The sequence below is a fragment of the Sinohyriopsis cumingii genome, chromosome 7 (genome assembly GCF_028554795.1).
Source record: "Sinohyriopsis cumingii isolate HCF-2022 chromosome 7, ASM2855479v2, whole genome shotgun sequence".
Lineage (NCBI taxonomy): Eukaryota > Metazoa > Mollusca > Bivalvia > Unionida > Unionidae > Sinohyriopsis > Sinohyriopsis cumingii.
The window spans coordinates 49832863-49854487 of NC_142967.1; the positions used below are offsets into that span (position 1 = coordinate 49832863).

The 21625-nt window shown below is 36.0% G+C and overlaps 1 protein-coding gene and 1 long non-coding RNA gene across 3 annotated transcripts; one reads left to right on the forward strand and one right to left on the reverse strand.

The window, feature by feature from the left end:
* Positions 1–1509: 1509 nt before the first annotated feature.
* LOC149795193 (caspase-3-like) lies at positions 1510–14606 on the forward strand. 2 transcript variants are annotated; one of them, XM_089964930.1, is made up of 4 exons: positions 1510–1695; positions 5652–5818; positions 10400–10550; positions 11262–14606. In XM_089964930.1, exons 3-4 carry the CDS (start codon positions 10440–10442, stop codon positions 12096–12098), a joined length of 948 nt encoding a protein of 315 aa, XP_089821056.1. In that variant the 5' UTR covers positions 1510–1695; positions 5652–5818; positions 10400–10439; the 3' UTR covers positions 12099–14606. The 2 variants fall into 2 exon arrangements, with proteins under 2 accessions (XP_089821056.1, XP_089821055.1); XM_089964929.1 differs by lacking the exon at positions 5652–5818.
* LOC149795194 (uncharacterized) lies at positions 10564–17983 on the reverse strand. The gene is made up of 2 exons (XR_016422275.1): positions 17755–17983; positions 10564–10814 (listed from the first exon to the last, which is right to left on the reverse strand). It is a non-coding gene; the product is annotated as an uncharacterized LOC149795194 (long non-coding RNA).
* Between the last annotated feature and the right edge of the window lie 3642 nt (positions 17984–21625).

Genomic DNA, 21625 nt, shown 5'->3' on the forward strand with positions numbered 1-21625 from the left:
TGCGGCTGAAAGACACAAGGACAACCACACCATAAGCTCATAGCCTAAAGAATAAATAATTGGCTTTAAATCTTTACAAAAATGCCTAAATCAAACTCTTGTATCACCACCAAAGGGAGACAGGAAAAAAATGCTCTAAGAATAGACTGGGACTACACTCGTGGGTACTGAACCGGAACTATAAATTGTGGTCTGATTCTATAAGTATTTCTTGGGGGAGGGGTAATAATTTCAAAATCTTACTTTCGTAGTACGGACACTCGAGTAAAAGTGAATCCTAAATTGAAAAAAGGAAGACAGTGTAACAGTTTTGTCCTAGAGGAAATGTAAGTGAAGAAGGAAAATAACAAACTAACCCCATTTTACTTCCGTCTGTTGTGTAAACACACACACACACACACACACACACACACACACAAATTTCAGAAAATATAACGACTATAAAGAAAATGAAACCCATATGAAAATTTTTAATTTATAACACTTTGCATTTACTGCATAAATATTCCTTATGGATACACACGCAAGAAATGGTTCAGTGTATGTTGACCTAATTTAGGCTGGCAGCTAGAATAGAGGTGGAAAATAAAGGCAAGGGATGTGAGATGAGAAAAGGAATACATATTAATTAGACAGGAATTCATTTTCCAGATTAAGTGACCGGATATCATTGACAGCTAGTGCATGCAGTACATGATGTCCGATTGTTCATGGCATTCGACTTGGAAACAAGAGTGAAGAGTGTTGAATATATATATATATATATATATATATATATATATATATATATATATATATATATATATATATATATATATATTCAAAAAGTGCCTCTGAATAGAAATTACCAACTTTCGAGATAACTGATCTTAGGCGTTCGAGGTAGAAAATCCATGTACGGTAGTTTCTCAATTCTCATAGATATACAACACAATATAAGGTCGTGTTTACATGGAATCAATTATCATTATATACTTTGTATTATCATGTAGATGTTTTTCCATGCCCCAGGTGTAACACAGATTTTTATACTAGATATCATCAAGAAAATGTTTGTCTGTGTTTACAAATACACTTTCCGTGACCAACGTGTAACGCAGGTGTTTATACTAGGTATGATCAAGACAATTAGTAGGAAAATAGTATTGTCTTTGTATTTATTTTTAAATGTACACTGTCTTGTTAGTGAATCAAAATGTTTAATTTGATTAAAATCAGATCACCACTGCCTTTCAGTTAGGAATGTAGAACTCTGACTTTTATCAGATTGCTAAAATGTTCCAAGATAAAATCTTAAACACATAGCATTTTGTACATAACCTTTTATATAACTTATATTTAGAATCACAAAACTAATATATGGACTAACAACATTACAGTTTTTTATTATCTTTGAACTATCGAGTACAGAGGGTTGGAAGGGAGAAAACTCCATCAAGCTTGATGGAAAGTTATGGCGCGTCAGTGACTAAACTATTTATAGCAAATGACGCTATAACTGTAACAAAGCCATTTACGTACTGGCAGAAGTAACAGACGCGCACAAACGACTGTTGACTATATATCTATATACATGTGAAAACCTTGGAACATGTTATTCAATGGAAACTAACTGGCCCTAACAAAGAGAAAAACAACTTTTACCCAGCCTGCCAACAAGATCATTTTCTTCGAGGATAGCTTTATTCTAGCGAGGTAAATATTTACACATGAGACACGGGGTTAGCATAGTTCAGATTGACATCGATTGACATGTATGGATGTTTTTTTAGTAGTGACTGTGACTTGAATGCATGACCAACTTTCTCTCTCTCTTCGTATCAGTGTGTGTGTGTGTGTGTGTGAGAGAGAGAGAGAGAGAGAGAGAGAGAGAGAGAAGTAAATCATTGCGTTCATATTAGGACTAACTCACATTGATTTGCGGTGAGATTAGACCAGCAAGTTTTTTGTTGTTTATATTACTGGTCAGAAAAAAAATAAAACGTAGTGGAAAGCTACTTGTTTCTCTGATGAGATGTTATGCGAAAGAAAGAAAAAAAAAACGAGTTTACATCCAGCAGGTGTTCCGCGATACACGAAATATCGTCCCATGTGACGACGAAGATTACAAAAAAAGCCGCCCCCCCCCCATGACATAACTTTCACTCTGACGCCGATTTCGATTACTCAGTTTGATTGATTTTGCAGGCTATAAGGAAAATAATGTTGTTAGTAACATAATCACACCATAGCCATCATGTATGAATTAAATCCTGATTGATATTTATAACATATTTCTCGATACAAACTTGGATCGGACGATGCAAGATTTCAACAGATTTCATACTATATATAAGGGGCCCCGAGTGGCCGAGTGGTCTAAAGCGCTCTTCGTTACGGATCACTGCCATCTCACCTATGTCTGCGGCGGTTCGAGTCTAAGATTCAGCCAATGTGGGCATGTGAGAAAGCTTGCCAGTAGCTTCTCGTGGGTCGGTGGTTCTTTCCGGGGTTTTCCGGGTTCTTCCTCCACCATTAATACTGGCCGCCATGTATAGCCCTATCGTGCTGAAAAATGGCGTTAAACCCCACAACAACAACAACAACAACAACATACTATATATACAGCAGGTATGTGTTCCATGTAGCGGACCAGATATGTGGAGGGGGATTACCGCCATACTTATATGTGTGCATTTCCTAATCTACCTTGATGCATTCTTGTAAATGACTGCTTGCAAGTGCTACTTTCATAATTCTATCAATGCATATTGTATTTTCATTGATGCAAATTGTATGTGGCAGTTTGCAAGTGCTGCTTTCCTTCTGCATTATTGTAAATGACTGCTTGCAAGTGCTATATTCATAATTCTTGTCATTAATTTTTAATTTTTCATTGATCCAAGCTATAAATGGTTGCTTGCAAGTTATTCGATCTCCTTTCCTTCTGCCTCATTGTATCTTGCGGTTTGCCAACTACTGAATTGATTCTGTAGTTAATCGTATGACAAACTCTATTTACAAGTTTTATATATTCCGGTTATAAACTGTAAAATTACATCATTCCAACTGCTGTTTTCATACAGATTTGGCCTTGCAACAATGTAAATACTAAGTTTTATCAGTATCGTCTTTGTTGTCCAACCCGTGTCGCCATTTGTTGTCATAATAGAGATTAGCATGGCATTATAACAACAGACGGCGCTCTAAATTTCTAAAGTTTTTCCATTACCAGAAAAAATTAATGCTCCCCACGGAGCTTTACGGCATTCTTTTTTGTGTCGATAACTCTTTCAGTCCCTTTTTTAAGGTGGTGCACGTTAGCAACAAAAGTTTTAATCGTCTCTAAAACCACGTACTTTCTCGAAGATCTAAGTGATTTATAGCACCTTACGATAACAAAAACGCATACACTACAGAAGGGTGGTCCATCTTTTTCAACCCCAGATTTGACGCACTTAAGTATTTACCTTCACCGTTTAAGAAATCTATTTTAGTGATATCTCTCATTACTTTGGAAACATTAGTTATTTTAGTAAGGATCAGAAATGACAATGATATATTCCCTCGTACTATTCTTAACGAGCTTTCATCAGACGAACCCTGGTTGTAAGGATTGTATTGTAGGTCACTCAGTTTAACGCATCTCACAGACGTCTATCTTTTCCTGCTGTACATTTGTATATAAGCTCCCTCGAAAATAACATATTTCAGAGCAACATCAATGGCACATAAAAAAGTTTATAGGTAAAATGACATTAAAAAAATTAAGCATTCCTTAAAGGTTTTCGTATACTTATCACGATCTTCATTTTGGAACATATTTTGCCGCAAAAACCAAAATAATCAAACTGTGGAAAATCATGTTTGTATCATTATAGAAATGTTTACTTGCGATTAGATTTAGTGTGCGATTGTTTTCCAATACTTAATTTGCATTGTTAATGTACAGAACCTCATCCTTTGAATGTATTTATATTTTTATAAAAAACAACAAAAAACAGCTTTAAAACTGGTTTGCATCCTTTAAAACTCTAAAAGTGGAAATAATCTGAGACTAAAGATGTTGCCGGAGATTTTACTTTTATTTATTGTAATTCTTACCATTATCAAACCAATTAAAATAATAATTTGGTTCAAGAATTTTATAAATATAAATATAGTACCCTTAGGTTCAGCTGCTCTTTGTCACATTAAAGATTTAAAAAAGCTTTAAAGAAATTTTGAAATATGAATGTAGTGATGCATGATTCTGACTTGTTAATTGTGCTGCACTTTGCAATATGAAAGTAGTTTAATGAATTATCTATGATCAAAGAGAGAGAGAGATAATGCATCAAAACTGCATATTTCGTTAAGTTATTGTAATTGTATACATGTATCCTGGGTCAATGAGTGTGTTTTAGGACAGTCTTCAACAAGTATCAACAAAAGAATAAACTCTATTGATCTATACAAGGTAGAATTTTACAGATCACTGTCTTTTTATTTGGTTTTATTCTATTTAATTGCCTACATGTATCCTGGGTAGTTGAGGGTGTTTTGGGACAGTCTTTTGTTGTTTTAGGGTAGTGATGGGGTCTTTGATTTGGTGATAAATACCAATATGGGGAAGAAACCCTCTTCTGATCTTACTCAATAATTATACAATGCAGGATTTTACTGATCACTGTCCTTTTTAAGGTTTGATTCAATATAATGATATACATGTATCCTGGGTAGGTGAGAGTGTTTTCGGACAGTCTTGAGCTAGCCCCATTACTTTCAGGGTGACAGATTTGCTAGGGTCAGGCGAGTAGTCGTATTGTAAGAAATTGATGTGTCACAGTGCCCTCTGTTGTCATAATGAAGCATTATTTTATGCTAACTTCCTTGATTCTAACTTGCAACATGCTTGGTGCTACATTATAGTCATGATTTTGGAAGGTGCAATTTGTGGAACTTGTGATATAGCAAGTTTATAAATAGAATGTTAAAACTTTTAATAACTGACATAGCATTTGCCATACGACAAACTACAGAATCAATTCAGTAGTCAAATTGCAAGATACAATGACGCAGAAGGAATGTAGATCTAGACACTTTTAAGCAGCCATTCACAGCTTGCATCAATTAAGAATAGAAAATTCATAACAAGAACTATGAATGTAGTACTTGCAAGCAGCAAGCAGCCATTGTCAATAATGCAGAAGGAAAGTAGCACTTGCAGACTGCCACGTACAATCTGCATCAATGAAGAATACAGTATACATTGATAGAATTATAAAAGTAGCACTTGCAAGCAGCCATTTACAATAATGCATCAAGAAAGATTAGAAAATACATGCATAGAATTATGGCGGTAATCCCCCTCCATGCGGATAAGCTATGTTTAAGACTACATTCTATGATGTCAATAAGCGGATAAAACCAAGTGCAGCCGTAGGTTACACATGCCTGTTATACAGAAACAAATATAATGAGGGGCAGATGAGCTGCTTATGTATAACAGATATATATATATATATATATATATATATATATATATATATATATATATATATATATGGCTCATCTCCCCCCACGTCCGTTTAGCATTAGTTATCCAATATTGCAACGATGTTTAGAGATAAGTTGTTTATATGTGTGTGTGTGTGATTTTGATTTTTAACGTAGCTTTAACAATTTTTCAGTCATATCGCTAAGATGTCTGCAGTGTGGCCGTTTATGGTGATGTCTAGGAATGGGGCATCATGTTGCAGATATATAGCATGATGTCCCACCCAGTCACATTATCCTGACACCAGGCCGACCAGTCCTAACACTAACCTCTTAATGTTGAGCGCCTAGTGAGCCAACTGTTAGTACCATTTTTTTTTTAAGTCTTTGGTATGACTCGGCCGAGGTTCGAACCCGCAACCTTTGCATCCGAGGGTGGCGCTTTAACCACTAGGCCACAGGAGCGGTCGTTTATATTTTAGTAAGGGTTGCCATATTTCATGACAGACTTTTGTATCATGTGCAAAAATTGGAAATCCATTCATTCAATGTGATTTCTTTCAAATTCTGTAAAATTTTATTGAGTAAATCTTAAAAGAAAAACCAAAAAGGTTATTTGAAAGGTTTTCTGATTTCAGTAACAGAGTAATAAGGTGATCTTGCATTTCATTAGCTGAGCTTGTTACCTCACAGGAGGTCATGTTTCTTATCTGATTTTGATCAAGCTTAAAATGTTGGTTCATGTCATCTAAGTCTTGAAGGAGTTTGAAAATGTGCAAACTCCACGCATATTAATGACGTGATCCAGCATCAGACTGATTGAGCTTGTCAGTACTTTAGCTACTCTGTTCCTGAGTTTTATTCTGAGTAAGATCTGAGCATGTAGATGGGCACTTTTGCATCTGATTGGCTGAGTTCTTGCCACTTTGGAGACTTCAATTTAACCAAACTTAAGGCTAATAGGTTAATGCTATCTACACGTTGATGGGTCTTATGAGCGATACAGGCGCATATTCATGCGATCGTACATCTTTCGCTGACGGTTTTTAAGCACTCTAGATATTGTATTTTTGATAGGATTTTTATCAAACTTCTTCAAACTTTGCACATGGCTAATTTTGTCAAAACATATTTCTGTTTAATATGATTATATGAACACTATGATAACTGTTATCTCACTTTGATCAAAAGTTGTTAAATATTATTGTACTATCAGTCTGTGGATGAGTTTGATTGTGAGCAAAATATATGCATATTTATTAGTTAATCTTGAATCTGATTGGATGAGCTTCTCACCACTCGAATTTCGGCTGGAATTTGCTCCAGAATGGTAAATAATCTCATATCATCATTGGTTTAGACAGGATGTATGCTAACTGAGATCTGCACATCTTAATCCGATGCTATTTTATTTCACTGGCTGAACATGTTGCCATTATAGGTCCAGATACAAGGTTTCTCATTGATTTTTGATAAAACTTGGTATATCGGTGTATATCATTAATATTTTGGACGGATTCGATTATGAGAAAGAATCTACACTTTATAAATGGTAATCATGCGTTCATCTTTAGAAATAATGTTTAAATCAGACTGTAGTAAAATAGGTCTAAACGGCATGATGTAAAGATTGGAAAATAGTTTACACATGGTTCTATTCTTTCAGTGTTACATAAACCTGCTTAGCGACATTGTCACCTGTTATGTAAGACTGGTGAGTAATATCAGGCCCACTTGTGCCTCTTGTTTAAAGGAAGTTTCTTAATGGTTTTTCTAACCTTAGTAACGGCGGTAATATTTGGTGGATGATCTGCATTATTTGCACAGATGTGGAAGCCCCTTTTGCAAGAATGTGTTCTGCCAAATTTAGTCACATTCTGTTCAGCGAGCTTCGAGAAAAATCCGCTTTAAGGTTTTTCTATTTTCAGTAGGGGCCATACTTAACGACGAATCGGTATCAGTTGTACAAAATATTGATAGCCCTTTTACGCAAGACTATTGTCAGATCTGAAACAGTTCTGTTGAGCAGTCATTTATACATGTATCATGAAACCATTAAAAGATAGCTACGATGTCGTAGCCTCAACTTGATTTGTTGTGGTTGAGGCAACGAACTGATCCCATATCATGTAATGGAGCAAAAAAATTCGTCACTAAAGTCAGAAAAACAAACAGTGTAGAAATCAGATACATAAGTATATTCATATTGTGAAAGAAATTTGGCTTATTTTGAATTTATTAAGCCCTTACGCGATAAAATAAATTGGCATGGTTACTCTAACCTTATCCTATCCGCCATGACAGATAACGCGAGACTCTCGCCGTGACCCCTTTTCTACGTAAGTCTTGCGAGACCATATTTTGGATTTTCTACGCTATATAATTATCAATTAAGTGCGAATAATCGCTTCCTGGTGCAATTTCAAAGTTACCGATAAACCGTATTTACTTTTAATGCGCAGAATTTCTGACCCAAACGGCGCCAAAATTTTACTACGATTTGTTTACATTTCCCAAAAAGGCGCCAATGTCCTTATATGGCACACAAACAAACGAGGCTGAGAACGGAAGTAATCATTATTTGAAATAATATGGCGGACGATCTAAACGAAAATATCGGCTAAAAAAGGTAAACGAGATTTTACAACTATTTCTACAATGATTTTCGATACTTCTGGTATTAAATAAGAGGACTACCCAATTTATTGGATTACATACAAGGAATATGTTTAAAGTTTTATTATTAGGCTAAAGGAGCGCCGGGTGTGAATCACACCCGGCTTGCTCCATTAACACGTATATGCTCATGTTAGTACCCTGTCCACGAGGTACGAGTAAGGGTACTAATATTAGTACTAATTAAAAGAATGTTATACTTTTAGACATGGTGGCCATTTTTTATGGCGGATCAGTGTCATTTGTACAAATATGAAAGCTATTTGATCATAATGCTACTGTGTACCAAACTTGGTTAAATAAACATCATTTTAGAAAAAGTTTAAATACTTTTTATTTGTAGCAACGGCGGCTATATTTCACATCTAATTGGCAGTTATTTTATAAACATTAATTCCCATTATGCCAATATGCTTTTTTCACGATAAGTTTTATCAGATTCTGTGGAGCAGTTGTCGAGATGAAGTCATTTAAAGTTGTTTTTTTTTTTTTTAAAAATCCTTTTCGTGGTTACGGCGGGTATATTTGATGGCGGATTATCATCATTTGTTACAAACTATAACGGCATTTATGCTTGTATGCCACATTTGTTCAAGTTCTTTCGAGTGCTTGATGGGAAGAAGCCGTTTAATTTTTCTTTCTTTTTTTGTTAATGGGTACGATATTTGATGATTGATTAGCATCGTTTGAGAAAATCTGAAAGTTCTTCATGCCTGCCTGCTTATTTTTTAAAAATTAAAATAGAAATCAGATTCAAAAATGTTGTCAAGCGGATTTTGAGACGTTATTGTTTAAAGATTTTCATTATTTTTTTTATTTTCTTTTTTTTTGTTACGGCGGCCATATTTACTGACCGGCATTAATTAAACACATTTAAGAGGCTTTGATACCATAATGCTCCCAGTCATGTATTGTGCAAATTGGTCAAGGTACTTTAGAGAATAAGATTCAAATATTAATTGTAAACTGACGACACACGACAAAAAGGACCATATCATGAATTCACTTGCCATCGCTGGCAGGTGTCCTGTAAACCAAATTTCATTACAAGCTTATTTGATAAATTTGGAGTAAGGAATATTTTTAATGCCAGAAAAATGGAATTATTAGGTTCTTATTTATTTATTGTTTTATTGAATCCCACAAAAGTACAAAGTTTGAGGTTGTGCTTATGTGCTCGCGCACTTGAGTGTGTGTAGTAGAAAAGTCGAGTGTCATTTCAGGTGACATAGTTTAGTTTAGATAGCAGTATAGATTTTATTTTCTGAGGGTCATACATTTTTGTATTTTGTACATATTTGCAGGAAGCAAGCAAACTAAAAATCATTTTCGACGGGTTGCGTTTTTTTAAATTATTGCCTCCTGTCTTGCTTTTGTACATAAAGGAGTATGCCCTATGTAGGCATGTGCTTGATTTATGGGAAGCGTTTTAACTTGCCATGCCGTAGCTTTCAGTTGCATTGACCTGAATAGATGTTATCTGCACCAATAAATCTATTTTTCATCAATGCTTTCTTTATATAGTTCTTCAGCTGCGCTAAGGACCAATCAAAAATGTTTTGTTAATACTGTTTTTATTTAGTGATTTAATGACACTAGCAATATATTTAAGGCTTGTACGAGAAATGTTATAGTATGTGCTGCAACTGAGTTATTCGTTGTAAGATTATATAGGGCAAGAACGAAAGATTTTTATTTCAACAACACAATCGTCTTATGGATGGTTTTCATCCATTTGGAATTGAATTTCAGGATTTCTTACTTTAAACTGTATATTCGTTCAACACATGAAAGGTTTCGATGACCAGAACGTTTTACTAAATTTATTTACTTTGAATCGACCGGTCGGCTGCCTCAGTGTGCCCCAGGGAGAGGCACTGATCTCTCATTTTTCGACATAATATAGTCAATAATTTGTTGAAAATTGCGTTAAAAGGAACAATAAGAAACAAATTATGCCCACTCTACTTGCCTTGTGCATGCCTTACCGTCGATTATGATATTTTATAAAAACAAGTTTATCATACATAAGGCTTTAGCCAGCACACGGAGTTAAGGTAACTAGACTGTTTTCGTCTTGTATGGTGTGAGTGTTTTTCCACATTGTATAACTTTAATACCCGTTGTTGAATGGGTGACGTTCTGTATGAAACACCAGTTAATCAGCAGTCGTAGGTTGGCGCCCACAAGGCTAAAATGTGTTTTTTCTCATGCCTCATTCGGAGATCAGCAATAACAACAATAACGTTGTATTTACATTTGTCAGATTCAAAATAGAAACCTGCGAAGAAAAAAGTTGAAGAAAAATGTCTGCTCTAGAGGATAAGCTGGTGGATCAAGGGGAGGCAACTGTTGATGATCCAGATGCTCTTGGAGCTCCAAGTAAGAGGGTCAGGCCAATAGTAAATGAAAGAAACGTAAGCGAAGCTCTTTATTTTATTTTATTTTATTTATTTTATTTTATTTTATTTCTAATTGCAAAGTTGTTGTTAATTGTTTCCAATATGGCTAGATAATTATGATCACCTGCATCCCAAGCACCGATAATGTAGATCAGCAGATCTGTTTGTGCCCCATCATAGCTGTGCTAGGTTTTATAGTGTTAACTTTGTCCGTTTTTCCTTCGAACGTCCGGTTAAATTTTGCATTGATGACTCTTTTTCGGCAGTTTCATTGGGCACCTGTATTCGATAAACAATAGCAATTTGCTATTAGTGGTAAAACATAAATCGAATGCCATGATAAAAGTATATAAAACTCGCCGCATTTTAATTATAGATTTAAAATAAGCAAACATTTGAATCAAAGTTACATATATTGATAAGTTGGGAAAGAAAGCTTTTATTTAAAATATTTTTGCAAGTAACAAATTTCTTTGCTAAAACTGATGCAGCATCATAGTTAATTGTACATTTTATGATTCTAGCTTTTGACTAATTCTTAATTGATTTGACTAATTTCCATCTTTTTTATTTTACACGCACTTTTAATTCATTTACTTAAAATCATATTTATCGCTCATGGAATATGAAAATAAACAAAACTACTGTTAAATTTATTCCAGTTTTGTGTTTGAAATATTCCGTGTTTACAGCTTATCATATATTACATTTTGTTTTAAAACCCAGCTTGGCTCTTCGATTGGTAAAGGAGGTCAGACACTTGAAGAAGCTCTCTCAGACAGATATAAAATGGATTATGCAAAGAGGGGAAAGGCTATTATAATCAACAACAAGAATTTTAGTTTTGCTATGGAGGCAAAAGGATACAAAACAAGACAAGGAACTGACGAGGATGCTTGTGGTATGCTGGAACGGCTACAGTATCTAGGGTTCGATGTAGACATGCACAAAAACAAGACTTGTGCACAGATGATGGATATTTTAGTGCAAGCCGCGCAGTTTGATCATAGCGATGCTGATTGCTTTATATGCGTTCTGCTAAGTCACGGTGAGGAAGGAGTTATCTTCGGTGTTGATGGACCTCTGGAAATAAAAAATATCTTTAATCTCTTTAAAGGACAAAACTGTCGAACTTTGGCTGGCAAACCGAAACTATTCTTCATCCAGGCATGCAGAGGAAGTAATCTCGACGAAGGTGTTTATGTTAATGTTGCAGACGGAAACAAAAGACCGTTGGAGGAGGAGGAATTCCGAATCCCAAGTGAGGCCGATTTCCTGGTCGCTTATTCAACTGTACCAGGGTACTATTCGTGGCGAAATAGCCAGAAGGGTTCATGGTTCATGCAGGCTTTACAGCTTATGTTGCTGAAACATGGCACTTCCATGGAGATCATGAAACTAATGACAAAAGTCAACAAAATAGTGGTTCAAGATTTTGAATCGAACACATTTCCCAGTCAACCCTCCATGCATCAGATGAAGCAAACGGCGTGCATTTGCTCCATGCTAACAAAGGATCTATATTTCACTCCTAAAGAGTGCCCTATGGAAATTGACACCTAAATGCATTCTTGACAAATGACTCCTTGTGTTCTCTACTTTTTATCTCAAGTTCTGTTTAGAAATTAAACGGTTTTTTTTTATCATGAAATTCGCATGGAGATTAAATGAAGAAAGTGTTTTTTAAAACTTAAATTTACGTTGCATGGGTGGAAATTGCAAGTATTTATTGCTGGAAATGTAGGTTACACCGACTTCTATTACGCTTTAAGCTTGTCGTGATAGCAGAGCCAGTGACACAACTAATGGTTGTATATCCATAATGTGAGTAACAAAAACATCGTTGTCTAATTAGTTTCCCGTTTCTTTTTCTTTTTGTTTGAAAATTCATATGTTTTGTTAAAATGTCTGTTTTTATATTTTCATTCTCCAAAATAATCTGATCTTTGTTTCTCTTTCCACTGAGTATTTGTGTGTGTGTGTGTATATATATATATATATATATATATATATATATATATATATATATATATATATATATATATATATGCAGTACGGTTATGCATTTATTATCTCGTATCTTCTGCCTCTATGACGTTTATACATGCTGTATTTCTACCAGCATTAATAATTAGAAGTGGAAAGAAGGGCAAGTGACAATGTGTGCTACACCTTTTCATCGTTAAAATACAGATCGAAAATCGAGCACGTTACATATTCAGAAGAAAATTGCAATTTTCATTCCATCTTAGGCGAAATCCAACCACTATATTTATGTCTTACCGCCACCATCATTGAAATTAGGAGTGTAACCTGTTGAAAATTGTATTCTCGTAATTTGCAGTAAACGTTAACACATTAACTCCAGGAGGTTTTTGTCGTTTTGGTCTGAAATTCGAGTAGGAAACACATTTTGAAAGCTATTTTCGAACACATCCTAAAACACCAAATTGCAGGTGATCTTCCAATAACATAATGCCTAGTTGTGTTAGAAACATCGTTTTTCAACGGCTATTTGGCTCGGGCTTGAGCAGAAGGGTAAAAGTTGGATTTGTTGCTTTTTTGTTGTTGTTTTTTGTGCTTAACTGACCCATTATTTTCGTATTGAGACCACTCTTCATTCCAAGTGCCCATCTTACCATCTTATTCTACTTTTTGCAAAGGTTCATCTGTCTGGTTTGCATATTATATCGATCTGCCTTAGATCTGAGACCAAAAGGTCTAAAATCCGGACACAAAATCGGATTCCGACCACGGGCGAATTTTGGGTATAAAAATCGGGTCCATAAAATGAGTTTTTGCCCTCTATATTTTGTAGTACAACTAGAAATTCCAGATTATTTGGTATCATTTGTAGAATTACATCTGTCTACCTTTCTATAATACGACCCACTTTAGTTTATCATACATGACCTTGATGCTGCAGAGCTCGGCAGTAGGCTACTACCTCCTGCCACATAAACTCGTCACCAGGGGTTAATGTGTTAATGATGAAATGCATATTATTCTACTTTTTTCGTGAAAATGCCACTTTTAAAAACTTTTATCTTCCTAAAAATTGGTAATGTCATATTTTTTTGTGGGAAGTGTCCTCGGCTATGGGTCATATGAAGCATGCTTTTTCTGTCAATCAAGCGAAAATATATTAGATCCTCGTTCTTTCACCTATTGTCAAACATGTATTGTGGTCAGCTCTATATAACAATCACCTGTACAGGGAAGCCACATGGTTTATACTCCATATACAGAAGCCACCTGTTAAGAGAGGCCAGATGGTTTATACTTCTTTTATAACAGTCACATATATAGAGATCAATATAATTTTTGCTTCTATACAACAGCCACTTGTACAAAGAGGCCGCCTGGTTTATACACCCTATATAACAGCCACCTGTACATGGAAACCACGTGGTTTATACTCCCTGTATAACAGCCACATGTATTAAGATGCCAGATGGTTTATTCTCCTTATGTGAAAGCCACATGTAAAAAGAGGCCACCTGGTTTATACGCCCTATATAACAGTCATCTGTTTAGAAAGACTCGATGGCTTATACTCCATTGTACATCAGTTTCCAAGATATGAGCATGAATATTTAAGTTACCTGTTCATCAAGGCCAATTTTTCTAATCCACAAGGGTAAGCATTTAAAGAAAGGTTTGACTTTATTTCTTTCTTGATTTATTTATATCTTTATTTATTCAACATTTTGCAACGTCTTTTTGAGTGTATTTGTTACCTATAGTGGTTTAGGTAATAATGGAAAGCTGCACTTTAATCCGGATTGAGATAAAAAGAAACAAATTATTTAAGTAACGGATGAAATAATTTAATCAAATTATAATCCTTGACCTTAATTTCCTAATGCTGTGTTCATGTGTTAAATAGCTAATACAATGGCTATGGTCTTCATGTGTCCAATGTCTGTCAGAATTATAACACATCAAGGTACTAATTTTTCTGACACCAACACTACGTCAATCATATTGATGATGTGATAAACTGATTACACTTGTAAATGAGTACTCAGCTGGCAAAATAAAATGCTCACTATAGTTGATTAATAATAATTTATGTTTACAATCTTTTGCTGGTCTATACAAATATGTAATGAAATTTAAAAATCGAAATTGAGCTCGTTCAATTACAATACCTTGGCGAGTCCTAAAAATAGTTTCATCTCAGAAATATGTGACTCTCCTCTTCCTTCTCCTCGTACTACTTGACCATGCCCACCCATCTCCCACCCCCATCCCCAGTTGCTCATCATGTGCCACTACCTATGAAAACTAAGTAATCTGGGCAATCTATGATGATATAAACTTTTATGGGTTGTTTACAGCATGAAACTATCTGGTTTTTTTTTTTTTTTTTTTTTGGTTCTTTTATTTTTTTATCTTGAAGTTACTTCCTTCGTGGGGCCCCGAGTGGTCTAAAACGTTCACCGTTACGGATCACTGCCATCTCACCTCTGTCTGCGTGGGTTTGAGTCTCAGGCTCAGCTAACGTGGGTACGTGAGAAAGCCTGCCAGTAGCTTCTCGTGGGTTGGTGGTTCTTCCCGGGTTTTCCAGAGTTCTTCCTCCACCAGTTATACTGGCCACCATGTATGGCCTATCTTGTGCTGAAAAATGGCGTTAAACCCAACAACAACAACTTCCTTCATAACAGTGGTTCCTTCTCAGTTACATCATATCAAGGGGGTAGGTTCATTAAGCACCCAAATAGGGTCTAGTTACATGACATTTTTATATGCAGTGTTCAACCTTGAGTGCGAGATTGTGGGTTTGCCGCTAATATTTTGTCCTACGTTCCCCAAATATTGTGCCCCACCACCATCACTACCTCCTCCCAGGCGCGTTTTCTTCATCAGGATAATACATCGACAAATAAGCCTTAAACCTTTATTTAGTGTATGTCTATCCATGTCTATTTTGGTGCTAGCAATTGCCAAAACATGAACATGACCACAAATGTCCATCTTAAAATAATGTATATGTCAGTGAAAATAAGGTTGGTGGTTTTCGGCCGAGTTGTGATTTTAAAGTTTTTGACAGTCGCTACTGTAACATGTTTTCTAAGTTAAAGTCACAGCATCGGCCAAAATAAATTTAATTATTTTGAGATTGAATTAATGCCAAAGGGTCTAGATTTATGCAGGTACAACATTTACGATTGATGCTTTATTACGTAATGTGATGATGGGTATTTACACCGAAATTACCGAACCGGGTCAGCTCCTTTAATACCGCGGCCCTGAGTGTCCGAGTGGTCTAAAGCGCTCTCCGTTACGGATCACTGCCATCTCACCTCATTCTGCGTGGGTTCGAGTCTCGGATTCGGCCAATGTGGGTATGTGAGAAAGCTTGCCAGTAGCTTCTCGTGGGTCGGTGGCTCTTATCGAGGTTTCCCCGTTTTCTTCCTCCACCATTAATACTGGCCGCCATGTATAGCCTATTGTGTGCTGAAAACTGGCGTTAAACCATACAACAACAACAACAACAAATCCGTCTATACCCTATGACTTTACACTTTTTCCACACGCGAGTGTAGCGAAAATTTATTCTCGAGTAAGATCCGAACGCGGGAATGCTCGTGCATGCATTGACCCGCACACGCGAATGACCGCTCAGTCAAGAAGCAAATAGATAAATATGCGATAGCGCCAAGCGCGATCAGCAGGTCGTTTGCGAGTTAAATCGCGCGAGACGTCAAAGCGGCCTTTCTAGTTGGAATCTTCACTTTTTAACCGTTTATTTGATTTTTACTGCTTGCATCGCTTGCCTGTGTTTGGTTCTACATCCACGCTAGCGATCCTGTTTCGAATCTACGCACGGATTCGTCTTAAGTTTACCGTTTCTGCCAATACGGTTTTGAACACTGTCGTGATAATTGTTTTATCTTTAAAGACGATCGAATACATTTGGTAATTGTGCTGGTGTTGCTTTTTGTTACCGCGAAAATTTCCGAGTTGACAAGTATTCTTGATTGCAGCCGTAATGAAATTATTTATCAGTTGCGCCGGCCTCACTTTGCTATAAGGGGGCAGGGGCCAGTTTTTATGTGCAAATTAAATGTGCAATCAGCGACCTAGTATTAAAAAAATTCAAATATATATGTGAGGTCGAAAAGATCCCTATTGTTGGATACCTATATTAAAACAAAGCATAAGAATATTATCCACTTGACCAAAGAAGTCAATGGCAGTTCGTAGCAGAAGAAATTGAGCAACCCAATCCCCAATTTCTACCTGAAATTTTCATGTCCGATGCTCATTTTTGACACCATGAGATACTCACAATGCAAACGCAATCCGTTTTACTAGATGACAGTTCTGCAAAACAGTGTGTACTAAACAGGCTGATGCGATTGAAAATAGTTGCCATCCAAGCCGTTTTGGAGATATTCTTCATGCCCCAAACCCACGTGTTTACCGCAATGGGAGGCTAGCTGTTCTTCCTAGCCGACAATTGGTATTTCACTATCAACATACTGCAGAGTAACTATGGAAGGTGTACATGCCTGATATCAGTTTTAAAAAAAACACAAGCCCGAAACACCTAGTTCACAATTATATCCATATCTTTAATTAATAAACAATAATAGCTGGAAAAGTCACATCATAGCCTTAAATAAATATATCTCCGACAAGAAATCTGACTGGTATACAAATGATGATTGTGGTAGTTGTATTTCTAACAACACCCAGACTACCTGTGGTCTCAAAGGCAATTCCGCAAATAGCATCCGCGACAACGACAAACACAGACACATGCGCGCGCGTGTACACACAAAGGCAATATGGGCAGCTGCAGACTGAACCGTGATCAATAATTGTACTCGATTCCGGCCAGAGGCGCCAGTGGGTTTCGCGAGATCGAAGCACTCCACAGTTGTAAAGTCACTGGCGAGAAGAAGTTAACTGACAAGCGACCTGCTAATAGCAATTCCCACTAAAGCATATTTTAATGTTGCTTTTCAACTGAGCGGCCATTAGCGCGTGGGGGTCAATGGTGGCGTACAGACCCGTGTTGGCACCCCCCCATAATACATTAGCGAGAGCAGAAAGAGTAATGTCATGGGGTACAGAGACAATGACTAGTCTGACTCTACATTCCCGTTTGTTTGTACCCCCCTACCGATTTCAAAAATGAGAACGTTTAATGTGATAAAAAGTTACAGAACTAAATCAATTGAATCACTGATTTATAATTTCTAACCTGACTGTGACCAGATTGGCACTAATGCTGGCATATTCTGCACCATTTCATGCTTAACGGACTTCCCATCCTAACACGGCGCCATATTGCGTACACTATAGGCTAGTTTATTTCCATCAGACAACATAATGACGTAGTTCATCCTGTTCGGCAACTGCTGAATAATTGCGTAAATTACATAACGTTAAGAGTTTGGAATTATATCCCTCTGCATATATGAACATAGAAATTAAACCGCTTGTTAAATCCACATGAAAAACACATTTGTAGTTGTCATTATTTTCCTTTGCTTGATTCGACATTGTAAATATCAGAAGCAGACGACTTATGTATGTACATTTGTAATCGTGACACATCCCTTTGCTGAAAATGGACTTGTCCAGAAACTGGAAATGGACCCGAGCATGTCCGTCTGTTACACTGAAAACTTCCGTTAAGCATGAAACGCGCATAAGATGACGGTGTTAAGGCCATTATACTCAGAGTCAGGTTAGAAACTATAAATCAATGAATGAATTGACTAAGTTCCTTGCACTTGTTATCACATTAAAGGTTTTTATTATTTAAATTGGTAGGGGGATACAAAGAAACGGGTTTGTATTATCAGACTATAGAAGCAGTAAGCCTGGTCTAAAACGCTTATCTGCTATTTCTTAATTAGAAAAGTGTGTGTGTGTGTGTGTGTGTGTGTGATTTGGATTTTTAGCGCAGCTTTTACAATTTATCAGTCATCGCTACGATGTCCGCAGCATGGCAGTTTATAGTGATGTCTAGGACTGGGGCATCATGCCGTAGGCATGTAGCATTATGTCCTACCAGTCACATTATCCTGACACCAGGCCGACCAGTCCTAACACTAACCTCTTAATGCTGAGGTTTAAGTCTTTGGTATGACTCGGTCGGTGTTCAAATCCACAACATATCACATCCGAGGCGGACGCTTTAACCACTAGGCCACTGGAGCAGTAAATTAGAATAAAAGGTAATTAAGAAACGATTGACATTTAATATAATAAATGCTAGTGAGTGAGCACCAAAGTTAATTGAGAGCTAGATCCTGGACTGAAAATTACATACTGCAGCTCTTTTTAGGTTAACCAGATTTTCGAACATGTTTATTGCAATAATGTAAGTGAGCGATGAAAATATGATAACACAGTGCAGACGACAAGCCACTAGTGCATTATGTACCACAATTTTCGTTTGTCCCATTGAATTTGTTTGCCCCCACCCACCCAACAAAAAGAAAATTGAAAAGTGTAAACTGCCCTTGGAAACCTAGTTGTAACACTATGTGTAAATTGGGCACACTGTGCTTAATAGTAAAGATTTCGTGCCGATCTGATCATAGTGATGGGCGCAGCGATCTGCATCAAATTGGTATACATATTTGCAAGATATAAAGGCGTGCTACATACATACATACATGCATACATACATACATACATACATCGAACAAACATTGTCAAACGAAAGAGTGAAAACATCAAGCTTTGAAAAATTTAACAAATAATTAATTTCCCTGGAAGAATGCTGTAAAAGTAAAAAGAAAAGGACTTGCGGTTTTAAGGAGTCAAATCAAAACATAATCAAAGAATAATCCACGAATTAAATTTTGGAAGTCCTAATACCGAAATGTTCTAACGATTCCAAGTTCGATTCCCGACGAAGAATCCAAGATGGAAGGCGATGACGTATACTGTATCCTTTTGTGGTGTTGGAATGTCTACAGTTCTGTGTTATTCACAAACAATAATCGGGTGTTTGAATTTCCCAGTAAAATATAAATAAATGTCTTTGTCCAATAATTCTGTATGAGCACACTTATATTTCCAGGAAAAAGAATCAATCCTTTTGAATTCAGATAATTCGAATAAACATTAATATGTAATTCCCGAAACTGGTCGCAAGCCAACGAACACATCAAGTGTTTTAAGTCCAGACTGAGAAAAATCTCTATAAACAATAACTATACAGTAACTCAGACGCAAAACCAATTCCCGGATGAGGGTCAACTTTCCAGAACCTTCGAGAAGTATTTACGTATAAAAGTACGTAGTCCCAGTATGACATTGACGAAAACCAATCATTTTACTTAAAGAATAAGATTAAAATAAAAAAATTGTTTACTTCTCTCTGAATTTCTAAATCAAGGTCGGGAACTGGGTCAGCTTTAGTTGTTCACATCTAAGAGCCATGGTCACACTTTTTTCTGAACAAAAGTGAGTTCCTAGTAAACAAAACTACATTTTGACGTGTAATGAAATTAAAAATAAAAAGATTTTAAATCTTACAAACAATTAAATGAAATAAAATATAAATGAAATCAAATATACATAACATCAATTATGTATCCATTCACACACGCACGCACACACACTCATATATATATATATATATATATATATATATATATATATATATATATATATATATATATATATATGCATGCATGTATACATACATACATACATATATGATTTAGCGGCACGTCAGCACAATTATGGCTATATTGTGACTAGTAAAAGCTTCTGAAGGAGAAGAAAAATTATTTTAAGAAATAATTTGTCTCTGGTTTTCATCAACGCATTATTGTACCCTCTACTCGTGTAAATGAATGATCATTCTTATAACTTTACATATTATATCGTGTCACAGTGACCAATATTTCGTTGTCCGATCACTTTAGTCTGAATGTATTTTCTACATGATAATCATTGTTTACAGTGGCATCTGAAGACTACTTCAAGGTTCATAGACGTAAACAATGAAATAGTTGATTACACTTCCTAAATCCCTTGATAAATTTTCATCATATTTGGGGAATGAATCATGAAAATGTTAAGACAGTTATTTCCTTGGCACGCGCTCTTTTGCTTTGAATTTGAGGTCAAGGTAACATGCAGATAATATGCACTGAAGGTTTAGGTTAAACATTTTCATATTTTTATGTTTTCTAAACCCTTGGATGACTTTTCGTCATACTTTGGCTGAATCTTTATGACATTAAGATAAATTATTCAACGACGCTAGATTCTTTTACCTTGGGGTCATAACAAGTTTGCGTTAGGGTTTAATTTTAAAACTCCATGTGCTTATATGATCTAAATCCTTTCATTCTCTTATAGTTTAGAAGAATCATTATGAAGTTAAAACAATTGGTATATTCGCGGATCCCCGTTTGACCTTGACAGTCATAGTAAGCTTACGTTAATTTGGTTCAAGGTATTTATCTGAACCGGTCATAGAACAGAAGATCTGATGGGATGGTCTGTTGTCCGTCGTCCGTCTGTCCATTAGCTTATCTTTGTTATATTGATTCTTTCTAAACTACTCCGATGATTGTATTGAAACACTGCACACACACACACACACACACACACACACACACACACACACATTCATCCCATGGACTAGTTAGTCCTAAATGAAAATGATGCTGGTCAGACATCTAATATGACCACCATAGGGTTCATCTTCAAAATCTTTATATCGCTACTTCTCATATTAATATTGAGTTCTCACTAAAGGACTTTTTATGTCTTGTTGGTTCTAATGAAAATGGTGTCAATCTAACGTCTAATATGACCACCACTGCAGTCTCAGAAATGTTGTCACTACTCCCCCTGAATCGATCATTTTGACATGGGTTTTTCTTACCAAAAGACTTCTAATTATGTGTATTATGTTATAAATGAAAATGACGCAAACTAATATAATGTGTGTGTGTGTTTGTGTGTGTGTGTGTGTGTGTGTGTGTGTGTGTGAATTTGAAAATCTAGTTATCACTGAAGAATATCAGAGATGGTTTCGGCACTCGACAATTAAAAGAAAGAAATGGTCTTATCTTGAACTCATTGAAGTTAGTAAA